At 41.6% G+C, this 15,773-nt stretch overlaps 1 protein-coding gene across 3 annotated transcripts in view; it reads right to left on the reverse strand.

Moving 5' to 3' along the window:
* Positions 1–15,773, reverse strand: part of LOC125310242 — a 200,385-nt gene that overhangs the window by 108,975 nt on the left and 75,637 nt on the right. For all 3 annotated transcript variants that reach the window (XM_048267470.1, XM_048267478.1, XM_048267462.1), the window contains 5 exons: positions 13,949–14,601; positions 13,651–13,754; positions 13,403–13,546; positions 7,112–7,273; positions 6,812–6,904 (listed from right to left, as the gene is read on the reverse strand). In XM_048267470.1, coding sequence (XP_048123427.1) covers positions 6,812–6,904; positions 7,112–7,273; positions 13,403–13,546; positions 13,651–13,754; positions 13,949–14,601 — 1,156 coding nt within the window. The remainder of the gene's footprint in view (positions 1–6,811; positions 6,905–7,111; positions 7,274–13,402; positions 13,547–13,650; positions 13,755–13,948; positions 14,602–15,773) is intronic.

A 15,773-nucleotide genomic window follows, 5' to 3' on the forward strand; every position in this document is an offset into this window, starting at 1 on the left:
ATATATGTAATGGATTCTTGGCTAAAAATATTTTACTGCTAAGATTGTTAAATTAACAGATATTCTTATACACCCCAAAACCAAAAAAGGACTAAAATATAGCCTGTCCGTATGGGAGTTAAGGCATATAAACTAGTGCAGATCAATCACACAAGCTCTGAGAACTTTGACACTTGCCATGTTTATAGTCAGGAAGTTGCTTTACCTCCTAGAAAAGATTGGATGTGAATATCTTGATGCATGGAATGAATGGAGACATGTAAACACATACCTAAAATAAGCGGACATGCAAAAAATGATTATCTATGCAGAATGTTTTCATTTACTTTGTGACTGCTTTACCTTCTATCATAGAAACACATATGATGGCTTGTTGGAAAGGTGTGGTTGTACTGAATCCAACAATACCAAATATGTAAATATAGTATGACAAATTAGGGTGTTCTGTCACTCAATGTATGAGGTGTCCAAAATGAAAGAAAACAGAACACCGGCAAAATACAGTCTCAAGTCCAAATCACATTATCAATGGTGAGAAGAATGTTGACATTCATTGTTACTGCAAGGTAAGTGCTGATCTATATTTACATTTAATAATGATACATTTCATATGAAACACAGATCCAATTGAATCAGTTAACATTGGAATGGAACACCTTTATTAAAATATTTACATTCACTTGAATTTTGTTTTGGTCAAGTCATTACTGAATAATGGAAAATAATATTGTTAGCTTTTGTCTGTCCAGACCAGCAGTGGACCGTAGCCTACACTGCTTACTAAACCCCTAAGTAGCTAAACAGTTAGTTGTAGAAACTACTTTCCCTAGCTAAGAAAGTACTTACAGTAGCCCTCTGACTAATGTTGTGTGTAATTCAACTTGATTTGCATTTCAATGAAATTCTGAAATGTATTTCATTGCATTTTTCCTATTCACTAGTCTCTTTGATTATGGAGATTGGATCCAAAGCTTGTGGGAAACATTTTGAAAAGGGCAACAAAAAAGATCCCTATGTCCAAAGCCCCCCAGTAGAAGGCCTCCAACGCATACTTACCCTTGCTCAGCAGAGAGAGAGATGGTGATGTCCATAAAACTCTGGCTCCATATACAGATGATATTTCCTCCAAAATCAAAGTTTCATATCATGTAGCGTGAACTACTGCAGTAAGACAAAAATCAGTGAGCAGCAGCAAGTTGCCAATCTTGAGAGTGAGAGCACATCTGCACCAAGAAGGCTGAGTAGGGCTGATACAACATCATTTCAAATACGGAGAGAGGAACAGTCGCAAGTACCAGAGACAAGGTCCTTCGGGCAGCTTCTGAAAGGCTTGATGAAGATGTATATCTTCGAATTCTTTCATGCCCAGATGTCTTTGCATATGATATCAAATACCATAAAATGCACACTACATCTCTAAATGAAATATAACAGAAGCCATAGAAAAAAATTTAAAAAGCAGACCAATGTCTATAACAAACAGGGATGGATTACTGCACGGGCCTACCGGGCCCAGGCCCAAGGGATCAGGGGGCCCTGAAGCCCAAGCCTTTGCATGGAATCATTGCCTCAATATCAACAAATCAGGATGTAGGGTATGAATCTGATTGAATTTAGGACTGGCCATCCCCAAAATGCACCAGAATACAGGAAATCACATCAAACAAATTAAAAATGTACTGGGGGAGGATCCCCCCCCCCTTCCACATATGCGACAATTAGTGGGGGGCCCTTAATACATCTGGGCCCAGGGGCCCGAAAGTTCATAATCCGTCCATGATAACAAAGCCTTTATTAAGCTCACTGAAGACATTGATAAAACAGTATTGTCCAAAGGTATGAAAGTGAGGACTCTCAACTCTTTGACTGATAGCTATGAGAACATACTAAAGACCATTGCTGAGCAAGAAGGTGTGTCAACACAAGAAATATAGATCAAGGACAGTGGTGTCTACATCCCAACTGTTCTCACTTGAGTTGCTGAACAAGGAATTGTTGATGCAGCCATCGACAACTTTTACCAAAATGAAGACACCCTGGATGGGAAGTATACAACTCATGCTATGACGTCTGTTGTGTTCCGAAGAGGCCAAGTCTCCACAGCCGATAAATGCCTAGCACAGGTTCCCTCAGGTTCAGAGGTCCCTCACCACCTTAAACACGTTTGATATGAATGGAGATAAACTTTACAGGTACATTTTGTCCTTTTGTTCTTGTACGCTTCACATCCAGGGTGTCTTCATTTTGGTAAAAGTTGTCGATGGCTGCATCAACAATTCCTTGTTCAGCAACTCCAGTGGGGCCAGTTGGGATGTAGACACCACTCTCTGTCCTTGATATCTGGTCTGCTGCAACAGATCTGAGAAGTGCCTTAGCCTAGAAATCTAGACGCACCCTAGCGGCAGCAAATTACATTTGCTTCCAGGGCTAGTCTAGCAACTCTCCGTTGGCTTGTGAGCTCGAAAAATTAAACTTCTATCAGGCCAATCAAATTGTGTATAGAGTCGTTAGGCGGGCTTAACATAACGATTGATGGCAGAGCTGCAACGGTTTGGCTTGAATTCCCTGCTACTTGAAAACAAAGAAGATGGATGTTGCTGTTGGCCAACAGTGTGACACGAGTTAAGCTTGTTTTAAGTTGGCAAAAGTTTGAACTAGCCAACTTGCTCCGCTGGTGGGAAAACGCATGGGACTCAGCGCTGTCCTATTGCGCGCAGAGGGAATTTAAAAGACAACTGATTATCCCGCCCCTCGGACTGAGCACTGCGAACGGTGAGTGCCCAGACCCTACATTTTAATGTGGGTCTGGCTCGTCAGGCTAGAAGTGCCTAACTTCTGTATAGGAAACACTGTGTCCCATTGCACTGAGCTTATTGATGACTGTCTTACTACCAAACTCGAAGTCCCAGTGTGATTGGCATATGGATGTGACAGCTCTGTTCAATGAGATCATGACAAATTGCGATAACACACAGATTCTCCTTTGAAGCTGGGTCCTCACCACATGTTTGGTAATTTCTGTGGCCATGTTAATCAACACACCAGTTCACAAAGTCATACAGGATGTTGGGTACATACTTGCTGCATTGGAAACATAATAGACAATCACCTGCTGACATATTACTCAGTCATGCTCTACCTGATCCATGCTTTTCCTCAATATGTCTGCAGCCCTGTGTAATATTTGGATTTTGGAAAGACTCTGACTTGTCTGTGGAAGTGTAGTCTCAGTCTACTGTTCTTTCTGTGAGTTTAGCAGCTTCCCTCAGTGCACAATATGGTCATACTATTTGAGCAGATCAGATCTGACTGTCTTGGACATGGAACAAATGCAAGCCTGTCTTTGTAATGCTGTATCAGCTTTTCCTTTAGTTTCCAGGATCTATATTTCTTGTGTTGACACACCTTTTTGCTCAGCAATGGTCTTTAGTATGTTGTCATAGCTATCAGTCAAACAATTGAGTCCTCACTTTCATATCTTTGGACAATACTGTTTTATCAATGTCTTCAGTGAGCTTAATAAAGGCTTTGTTATAGACATTGGTCTGCTTTTTTGATTCTTTTCTATGGCTGCTGTTATATTTCTTTTTTTAGAGATGTAATGTGCGAGGCACATTTTATGGTATTTGGCATCATATGAAAAGAGATCTGGGCATGAAAGAATTTGAACGTATCAAGCCTTTCAGAAGCTGCCCGAAGGACCTTATCTCTGGTACTGGGGACAGCCGTGGCCTACTGGTTAGGGGTTTGGGCTTGTAACCAAAGAGTTACCGGTTCGACCCCCGACCCAGAAGGAAAAAAAAGGAAAAAGGCGGGGGAAGTGGTTGAGCACTGCTCTCCGATGCCCACTGCTCTCCCATGCCCACATCCACGGTGCCCTTGAGCAAGGCACCTCACTGCTCTCCCATGCCCACTGCTCTCCCATGCCCACTGCTCTCCCATGCCCACATCCACGGTGCCCTTGAGCAAGGCACCTAACCCCTCACTGCTCTCCCATGCCCACTGCTCTCCCATGCCCACATCCACGGTGCCCTTGAGCAAGGCACCTCACTGCTCATCCCCTCACTGCTCACAGAGTGCCGCTGTAATAAGGCAGCTCACTGCTCCGGGTTAGTGTGCTTCACCTCATTGTGTTCACTTTGTGCTCTGTGTGTTCACCAATTCACGGATGGGATAAATGCAGAGACCAAATTCCTTGTATACGCAAGTGGCCAATAATTTACATTTCCCCTGTACCAGTCGAAATGGCTGTCAGAGGTTCTGATCTAGAGCTGGCCTTCCCACAAATGAAACAATCTCTCAGTTATGATGTTGTTTCAACCCTACTCGGCCTTCTTGGTGCAGATGTGCTCTCACTCTCAAGATTTGCAACTTGCTGCTGCTCACTGATTTTTGTCTTACTACAGTAGTTGTACAGTATAACTACATGATACATGATATGAAACTTTGATTTTGGAGGAAATATCATCTGCATATGGAGCCAGAGTTTTATGGACATCACCATCTCTCTCTCTGCTGAGCAAAGAAGTATGTGTTGGAGGCCTTCTACTGTGGGGTTTTAGACATAGGGATCTTTTTTCTTGCCCTTTTCAAAATGTTTCCCACAAATGATACAAAGCTTTGGATCCAATGCCTGTAAGACATTCTCCATAATTCAAAAGACTAGTGAAAAGGAAAAATGATATACATTTCAGAATTTTCATTGAAATGCAAATCAAGTTGAATTACACATGCAACATTGGTCAAAGGGCTAACTACTTTCTTCAGGTATTTTGCCAGTGTTCCGTTTTCTTTCATTTTGGACACCTCATACATTGAGTGACAGAACACCCTGATTCGTCATACTATATGTACATATTTGGTATTGTTGGATTCAGGACAGTCCCACCTTTCCAACAAGCCATCATATGTGTTTCTATGATAATCTCTGGTAAAGCAGCTACAAAGTAAATGAAAACATTCTGCATAGATATAAATTTTTTGCATGTCCGCTTATTTTAGGTGTATGTTTACATGTCTCTATTCATTCCATACATCAAGATATTCACATCCAGTCTTTTCTAGTAGGTGAAGCAACTTCTTGACTATAAACATGAACAAGTTTCAAAGTTCTCAGAGCTTGTGTGATTGATCTGCACTAATTTATATGCCTTAACTCCAATACGGACATGCTATATTTTAGTCCTTCTTTTGGTTTTGGGGTGTATAAGAAAATCTGTAAATTCTTAGCAGTAAATATAAGTATAAAAAAAATATATTTTTAGCCAAGAATCCATTTCATATATGGGAGACCTTAGAGAGAAAAACATTGTTGGGTTTAGTTCTACCTCCGGTAGGGGTATCTCAAAAACTAAAGCCCTTTCTGACCATTTGTCACTAGCCTAGTATTAGTAGAAATAGTTAACATTTAATTTTCTTATATTCTGTGTATGCTTTCTATACATTCAATACTGTGCATCAACTTTGCTTTGTCTGTCATTTGCTCTCTCCATGTCACGATTTTCTAATAAAGGTCATGCGACCCCCTTTGTCACGAGTTAAGGGTATTCTGCCTGAGGCAGTAATATTAGGAATATCCCAACAGGAACTAGACTATGGCAAGAGAATGCTGAAGGATGTATGTATTGTATTGACCAATTATCTACTTATTTAGAGTAGCCACATGACTTGCGTATGGTGCATGGATCACATGCTATGTCCAAGAAGTGTATATGTATTGTTGTATTTCTGCATGTATGAGGATTTTTGGAAAAGACCATTGTACTCATGTGATTTGTATTACTAATGTAATTAACATGCATAAGATGGGGCTTCGCCCTAGAGAACTTTGAGTAGTGTTACTGGAACATGCTGTTGCTAGTGACCTGCTCCCGGTGTCGTGAATAAACCTGCAGTGGTTCCTCACACCTGAGTGTTGCCTGGATATTTTTGACCACTCTATCACTTTACTGCTTGACACTACCCCACATCCACATGGAGAAATGTCGCACGTTAACAATACGGAGAGAACCTTTCAGAAATTATTTATTGTGTGAATGGGTTAGCAAAACCATAGCTTTTGGTGAACGGAGATGCATATCATCACCCTAATTAATTTATTTGTGCAACAGCCCATTCTCCAGCAATAGTGAAATAAATGTTTTAAAAGCTGTGTCATCACCAGGCTATTTGCTATATTTGTTGCTATAGGCCTAGAACAGTCTAATTGTGCGTGTCAATTCAAAGACCTGTTATTTCCATTTTTGGATTAGACTAGGCGAGACTCTATGCTGTTTTCATGGACAGCAAAAATCTGCTTCGTTCGTTGTTTAAATAACGTTTGTTGCTTCTACACGTCATCTCCAGTGGTTCAGTTTTACTTGCGCAAGTACATTGAATGAGCGCTGACACCACTACCCCCAAATTGCATGTCTATTTATTTGATAACACTAAATTAAGAAATATTTTCTAATCAGGAAAATGTTTAGTTTCTTCTTTCTTTCGGTCTGCGGTTCATAATAGGCTACCAGAACCCAGAAAGGTGCCATCACTCACTTGACCTATATGAATCTATATTCATCTGGTAACCATTTCACTATTTTACAACCTTCTCTTGTGATCTTATTTGCATTTAAATGTGAAAAGTATGTTTCTGTGTATGTAAGCTAGTGTTTGGTTGTAGTGATTATGCAAGTCATCAATTAGACCAATGCTTGCGCCAAGTTTTATGGGAAGGATTGCGGAATGAAAAATCTAATGTTACTTTGAGTTTAACCAGCAGGGGCACTAAAATGCCCATAGAGAACTGTATGAAAGTATGAAAGGCAATTACCCCCAATTTTCCTGACAACTTCCTCTCCAATGGACTTAAATGCTGTGTTACTAACTCCTGTCTTTGTTTTCTCTTGACCTTCAGACCAAATGCCTACAAATCAAGAAAGAAAAACAGAAGACATTATGAAATGACATCAACAATGCATTCACTATTAATCATAAAGCATAAACATACACACACAAACACACACTATTTTAATTGCCCTAAGGTTTTTGTCCAAAAGGTTGGAACAAGTAAAAAATGTCTCAGATGGAGCGTGATCAAATTCAATTTACAACTTGCTACCAAAAAAAGTACCTTTGCAATAACATCAGCATAGATAATGGTGGATACATCCCCCAACAGTGATGATGGAAGATATTCAAATACTACGTCTTGATTTACTCCTTTTGTCCTTATCCATCTGAATGTATAAAAACTCAGGATGCTGTCATACAGCTGCCCCGTTACCTTCTGACTCTATAGAGAGAGAGAGAGAGAGAGAGAGAGAGAGAGAGAGAGCATAGAATATATTTCTGCTACAATTCTAAACTGGAAAAGTTGGTAAAAAAAAAATCTTATCATTAACATTGTTCCAGGTAAACAATGTAGGTTAATGTCTCAAAAGTTGTTGGTGTCAGCAAAATATCTAAAACACACTATCAGTAAGAAAAGAAGAGCAGATGTTGGAAGATTTTTCCATAGCTTGTGGCCTGCTCGGCCTCAACATACATCTAGGACTTCACTAGCAACACACTACACCAGCTAATTATGGAAAAACAGACTCAACCTATTTATAATATAATTTTAATGGTTGAAAATGTCAATAGCTTCACTGTTATTGAGCCTAGTACTTCCAAAATCACAACACACATCGAGGGCCTCCCAGGCAACATACTACAGCAGCTAATTATGGAAAAATTGACTCGCCCTTTTTATAATATATTTTCAATGGGGGTAAAATTCAATAGCTTCATTGTCATTGAGCCTAGTGCTTCCAAAATCACAACACACATCTAGGGCCTCAATAGCAACATACTACACCAGCTAATTATGGAAAAACGGACTCACCCTATTAATAATATATTTTTTATGGGGGAAAAATTCAATAGCTTCACTGTTATTGAGCCAAGTACTTCCAAAATCACAACACACATCTAGGGCCTCGCTAGCAACAGACTACACCTGCTAATTAGGGAACAAATTACTTGCCCTATTTATAATATATTTTTTATGGGGGGAAATTCAATAGCTTACTGATTCCAAAATCACTCCACACATCTAGGGCCTCCCAAGCAACATACCACAGCAGCTAATTATGGAAAAATGGACTTTCCCTATTTATAATATATTTTTATTTGAAACATTTAAATATCTTGACTATTTTTGAGTCTTGCACTTCCAAAGTCACTCCAGACATCTAGGGTCTCCCTATCTGCTACACCTGCTACTTTGGGAAATTCTTGATCAGCCTATCTTTCATTAATCTTTATTGAAGAAAAAGTCAAGGCAAGCGGCAAGGCCATCCAGGGAGAAAGACAGACCTGGCATGTTAGAGCTGGGCTGTCACAATAAATAGACTGTAGATGTGTGTAGTACAACCAAGGAGACCCTTGATGTGTAGAAGGATTGTGGAAGCACTAGACTCAATAACAGTGAAGCCATTGACATTTTCCTCTGAAATAAATCATGAAAAATAGACAGAGCCAGATCTTGCCATACTACGAGGTGTAGTATGTTCCTAGGGAGACCTTAGATTTGTGGAGTAATTTTTGAGGCACTACATTCAATAAGAGAGAAGGTATTGAATTTATTCTCCAATACAAAATCATTAAACAGTTTCTCCAGCTCTGCATCCTGGTGACACCCAACGACCTAAACCATCACCACCTCACGCTTAACGACCTAAACCATTACCACCTCACGCCCTGCCCCCGCCTGACGCCTCCTTGCCTGTTCCTGCTGAGGCGTCCACGACTCTGGCAGCCTTGACAGGGACATCAAGGAGGTGGTCATCCCCAAGCCCCTACCCCCACACCCCTCAATACCAGTGCAACACTCACCTCCACCATCACAGGCTATCGTACCCCCACCATCACTGGATATTGCACCCCTCCCCCACACGGCGATCACGAACAATGAGGCGACAACGACCTCAGTCAACAGCCATCAGACACACAGATCCCAGATGCACCCCTCCCCCTCCCCTCCCCTTACACCCCCCATCATCACAGGAAAACAAGTGAGCGCTAAACTAAAGAAACTGAACATGAGTAAGGCAGCGGGGCAGACTGTGTCCAAGGCTACTCAAGGCCTGTGCTGCTGAGCTGGGGGAACCACTGAAGCACATCTTCAATCTAAGTCTATGCCTTGGACAAGTTCCAACACTGTGGAAGACATAACGTCTCACCCCTGTCCCTAAAAAGCCACATCCTAGTGAGCTTAATGACTACAGGCCTGTCGCTCTAACATCACATGTGATGAAGACAATGGAGTGACTCGTCTTAGGTATGCTCAGACCCCAGGTACGCCATGTACTAGACCCGTTACAGTTTGCATACCAGGAGAAAGTGGGCGTGGACGATGCCATCACTTATCTTCTACACAGGACACATTCTCACCTGGACAAGGGGAAAAGTGCTGTGAGAATCATGTTCTTTGATTTCTCAAGTGCTTTTAACACCATCCAACCCCTCAGACTGGGAGACAAGCTCTTGCAGATGGGTGTGGACGCTCACCTGGATAACCTGGTAACCTGGATCACAGATTACCTGACGGAGCGACCACAGTTCGTCAGACTGAAGAACTGTCTCTCTGACACTGTGATCAGCAGCAACGGAGCACCACAGGGAACTGTGCTCTCTCCAGTCCTGTTCACCTTGTACACATCTGACTTCTACTACAACACTGAGTCATGCCACATGCAGAAGTTTTCTGACGATACTGCAATTGTGGGGTGTTTCAGGAACGGGCAGGAGGAGGAGTATAGGATCCTGGTGGAGGACTTTGTGCAATGGTGCAAACTCAATCATCTCCAACTCAACACTTCAAAGACCAAGGAGATGGTGGAGGATTTCCACAGGTCTAAGCCCACTCTGCTACCAGTCTCCATTGATGGGGTCAATGTCGAGGTGGTAAGCACCTACAAGTACCTGGGTCTCCACCTGGACAATAAACTGGACTGGTCAGCCAACACTGACGCACTCTACAAGAAAGGGCAGAGCAGGCTGTACTTCCTGAGGAGGCTGCGCTCCTTCAATGTGTGCAGCAAGCTCCTCAGGATGTTCTACCAGTCTGTTGTTGCCAGCGTCCTCTTCTATGCAGTGGTATGTTGGGGAGGAAGCACAAAGAAGAAGGATGCAGGGCGACTTGACAGGCTGGTAAGGAAAGCTGGCTCTGTAGTGGGAGCTGAACTGGATTGCATCACTTCAATATCTGACAAAAGGACCCTGAACAATTATCTCATAATTACGAGATAGTATCTCATAATTATGAGATAATTATCTTATAATTACGAGATGGTATCTCATAATTATGAGATAATTATCTTATAATTACGAGATGGTATCTCATAATTATGACATATTATCTCATAATTACGAGATAATTATCTTGTATTACGAGATAATTATGATGACACATTTCCCATTCTGCCCACACTTGTGTGTTGCAATGACATGGTCTAGCTAGCTACATTAGAGAAGATAGACCTAAGCTTCCCAAGAGAAAGTCTGAAGCTGAAGTTCCTTTCAAACCTTTACTTAGGATTCACTCTAAAACTAAGCAGACCAACAGAGTACATTTCAGTTATTCCCTTCAATGTTTTGTTTAAGAGCAATCATGTAGACTAGCATTTCAAGTTACAGAATAGAAACTAATGTGTTAGTTTATGGCTAATGTATATGAGAAATCCCATAAAGATGCTAACGGTTAGCATAATCGATAAAAGTAGATATTAAGAGCCAACTTCAGTCCATTTACGAAAGGGTTACATAAGAAGAGTTCTTTGTTTACAACGTACTATTTTCTCTCAATATAATACCTGTAGGAAAAAAATGTGACAGTTTAACTCATCAATGCCACTTGAGTAGCCTAGCTGCACAAAATAAACAATAGGCGTGCGTGTGACAACGTGGATGGAAGCAGTGACGGACTGGGATTAAAAAACGGCCCTGGCATTTTCACCAACCAGCGGCCCACACGGGGCCTGCAACACACAGATATAACTTCTCATGCACGGACATAACACGTTTGTAGCCCCATTGTTGATGAACTCTAACTTTAATATGCATAAAGACTGAACCAAGAACATGGATATATCAATGCACAACTCCAAAAAAATGAATGCAATATGAAATATGAAAATGAAAAAAGAATAGCCTAGAATAGGCTACATGGAGAACGTCACGAAAACATGCGTGCGCAAGAGGCAGAAAGCACCATAGAACAGCATAGAGCAGTGCTCTCCATGAAAAGAACAAAACGAGTTTTTGTGCTGAAAACTGCACCAATTCGAAATCACGATGGTTAGAGAATGTTCAATATGTTCAATATCCCTAAAGGAATGCATGTCTTCGCCAAAAATGACAAAATACGATGTTAATGCAAATGAACGGCAAACTATGAAATATAGCCTGAAATGAGATGTTATTATCATTGAGACAACAGGGGACCAGGGGTATATAAAAAATTCCGATTGTAGCTTACAGCAGCCGACTATTTAAGTCAAGTTTATAACATTGTGGCACTAAGCGCCTTCTGCCCCACGACTGCGCGCGAATGTAGGCCTAGATCTGTTTCGACCTCACTCTGACCGTCACTACAATCTAAAAAAGGAATGATCACCTTCGTTCTGCCTATCACCGAGACCATATGTCAACGAAGTCATGCCCATGACCTCCGGAAGCATAACGACTCGAGCTTGTAAATAGCGGAGATTGCTCCCGGTTCAGTCTCTCACCTTGATCGCCTCATCTGAGACCTGTGAGACGTGAGTACGTACTTTCACTGCTTTCTTGCTTGACTGTGTTTGTTAGTCTGCATGTGGCTGTAACCTGTGTTTTTTTCGGGAAACTTCGTTTAACTTTGTTTAACTTGTTGACGTCTTTCCTGAGTTCACCCCATACCACACGGCGGAGGGGCTAGTGTGAGCCTGCTGCCTGCGTTCGCGCACTGCTGCGGGCCACCGTTTTGGTGTTATTTTCCCTTTTGTGTGTGCCAGGTTTCCGGGTTGTTTTTTGTTAACTACTGTGTACCTTATCTGGCTGTTTGCAGCTAGTTGGGCTTGGTGTGAGCCTGCTGGGTGCGTTCGCGCACCGGCGTGGGCCACCGTTATTATTTCTGTTTACTGCTCTGGCAGCCGGAACCTGTGTGGGCCTGATCAGCGTATGTGTTTCGGCGCTTAGGGCGCTAATGTTACTGTGTGCTTCCTGTTAGCTTTGTTGTTGTGTGCTAGGCTACTTGCAAAGGTAAGTTTAGCTGTTTGTGTCTGCTAGGTGCAGTCTTGCACGAGGTGCGGGCCGCTGTGTGTCTTTTTTCCAGTTGTCCACTGGTGTACGTCGGCACGTGCGTTCGCGCACTCGTGGCCGCCTTCTTTGTATATCTGTGTGTACCCCGTCGCTGCTGTCCGCAGCTAGCTGGGCCAGTCTGAGCCTGCTAAGCGTGTCCGCACGCTGCTTCAGGCCACCCGTGTACTGTATTACACCACTGCTGTATCTCTTTACGGGCTGCTGCTTGCAGACCTGGTGCGTTGAACGGCCAAGGTAAGTGCCTTAGTGTGTTGTATTGGATTGTATTGTATTGCATTGTGTTTTTCTGTGGTAGGCTATGGCGGCACACTACTGCAGAGTCTGTAGGGCCGCGATGGCCCCTGATGACGGGCATAGAGAGTGTCCCGCTTGCCTTGGGGCCGCCCGCCCACTTTCAGTATGGGGTTCCATAATTAGGCTACCATTCAATTGTGCCGGAAATTATCCGCGGACTAGCAATCTCCTTTGAGGAGGCACTAAGGGCCTCTGCATACTCGCGTCTCATTTTCCGACACACCACAAAACATCTTGCCTATTCGTCTAGGGCTTTCTATAGTTTCAGTACATAGTTTAGTTCAGTTCAGTTCAGTATAGTTCAGGGGTGGCCAAACTTTTTGGCTCAAGGGCCACATTGGGGTTTGAAAATTGGCCGGCAGGCCGCACAACAACCACCACCCCCACGACACACACACACAAAAATATTTTTGTTATAATAATAGAAAGTATTTGTTTTAAATACTTTTAAATTTGTTTGGGAACGCCCTTTGGAAATGGGCTGTGAACGAACCTTCCTCAGACCCACTCTCAGTTACGACTGAGAAGGGTCTGGTTTCAACCGGCTACTTCACAGTACCTTTGTCTTTTACTTTAGACTAGTTTTGAACCAGTTTGAAGTTGGACACATTTTGTTTTTGATCAACACACCCTCAGGAACTTATAAGGGTGCAAGTATATAATGTGCACGCTGGAGGGGAAAAAAACTCCATCAGTCACAAACTAGCAAAGATATTTGGGTCCTGCCTGGTACTAATTGCACGATAGGGCTGATAGTTATGGTAGAAGCAGGTTTGTTTTACTATACCTTAAGAAATAATTTGATGATGTCCTCTTTGTCAGTGAAAGCAGCTCTTGGTGCATCTGCATTAGCAAGTATTGAAGTGACAGTACCAGACAAAAAACCAATATATAGGGCTCCAGCTACCATAATGAAGATCATGGCAATTCTCTGAAAAAAAAAAAAAAATATATATAGCAATTATGGGGTTTAAATTAAATTACATGACATTTATATTGGATATTAACGGCAATAACTACACTAATATTACATACCATTGAAGTTAGATAAGGATGAATGTCCCCATACCCAATTCCACAAAGGGTTGTAGTTGCATAATATAAGCTTATAGCATACAACTGAGTAAAGGTCACATTTTCTGTGGGAATAGCATTAACAGTCATACAACAGATAACAAAAAACATTGCTTAATTTACTACTGAAAACAAAACACTCTGTAAATACCAACACCCAAATCTTTAGTTGGCCTATTTCAGGATTAGGTATTTAGTTAAGTATAAAATCAAGAAACTTTAGGTGGGTTTTGTTTAGTATGATCTACTGAAAACTTACCATAAACAACATCAAAGGAGTAATCCAAGTGATTTACCCATGACAATCTAGAACAGTTGTGTTTTCCCAAAGGCAAAAGATAAATTGTAGGGTCACCAGTAAGGTCTGCTGGGGGGCATACGATTGCAAATACAATGCAGGTGCAGAAGTGAAGAAACATTGCGGTATAAAGAAAAAACTTTAAAAATGTAACAGCTGTTTTTTCTGTTGTAATCTCTGACTGATAGAAAGAAAATGCCAAAGGGACCCGGTACAACTGTAAAATATGTGGGACTCTAAGGTATGCAAAAATGTGTAGTATTTCAGGTCTGGTATCCCAAAGGGCAATAGTGTTTATGTTAAAATACATGAGGCCAATAATTTCCCATGGAAAACAGCTGATGAAATCAAGAAGAAAACTGGTCTTCAAATAATGCTTTGCTGTTTCTAATGTTTCCACTTGAAGACAGTTGTCTTTATAGAATGCAACATGCATACGAATATAAATATCAATCCAACAAAAACCTTCAAGATTGTACAAAATAATCCACATCCATCGCTCCTTGTGCAAAAAGGAAAAAAGTAACAAAGAAAAAGTGCTTATTGCAATGGCTACACATATGCGGAAGAATTCCCATCGGATATATGTTGTATTGCTTGGCAAGATGGCATTCCTGTAGAAAGAAAGATAAATTCATTTGTTTAGTTCCCCATTCTAAAGATTTAATGACTGCAGATTACCACCAAAATTCTATTACTAGGGGGGATGAGCCATTTTCTTAGAGCTTAATTTTGAGGAATTGTAGAACCTGGGCTGCCGCTACTGTTAAAATAAAATCTAGCGGTGCGTTCCCCTAGGAACATTTTCGCAGACCCAGCCAAAAGTAAAACCAGGTATGTTTCGGAGGTGCAAACTGGCCAGTGGGGATGCTGAAGAGAGACGTTTAGACACTGTTTCCTACAGTTAGGTCTGGTCAAACTACATCGTAGCCTACATAAGCTCAGAAGTATTCTTTGGTTACCAAACCAACGTTTTTAATTAATAGCTAACAGCTAATACCTATTTCTTGCTAAGTTTTACAAAATATAAGGGCCCACATCCTGAATTTAGTTGTTAATATAAGAATACTGCCATCTGTGAGTGAGCTGCCCCATCTTGGTTGCTTTTTTTTTAAAGCCAGCAGCCCGGGGATATTAGCTCACTTGTCAACACGCTCGACTTCTGCTCCAAGGTGCATCTGTTCAAAGATATAGGCTCTGTTCGAAACAGAAGGTAGCGACTCGCTAGCCTGACGTAGTCATACTCAATTCTAGTCAGAATATGAGTCTGAAACTGCTCCATTGGGATGTAATTATGGGGCGTGTTTCTACCGATACAGGGGGAAATGCCACTGCACTCAATTGGATAGACCTAACCAATCAGAGCAACGAAATAGCTTACCGTGAGGTGTAGAAAGAAAACACACGAACCATCCTTCTTCTTCACAATGCCTTAACATTGTTTTATGGTCTTTTGTAAAAGTTAGTGCCGTCAATAACTCCTAGCCTACAACACTTATTAGAGATATGTAGTAGGGTAGGCTATTAGGAAAAAACTGATAGCCTATATCCCCTCCGTTTTTAAAAATAATTCTGTTGAACACTGATATGCTACAAACATGTTAAACAGCTGGGAAAGGCTGTCGCAAATCCCTTGAACAAGTGGTCAATCAGATTTCAAACAAACGAGGGAACATGTCACAATGCAACAGTGCTGCTGTTTTCCCTTGATGAAAGTGAAACCACGAGTTTTCCCACATCTTAACTTTGGCCACCTGCTGATTGGCCACAGATGCCAAGTTTTCAG

Source organism: Alosa alosa, chromosome 2 (genome assembly GCF_017589495.1).
Source record: "Alosa alosa isolate M-15738 ecotype Scorff River chromosome 2, AALO_Geno_1.1, whole genome shotgun sequence".
Taxonomy (NCBI): Eukaryota; Metazoa; Chordata; class Actinopteri; order Clupeiformes; family Clupeidae; genus Alosa; species Alosa alosa.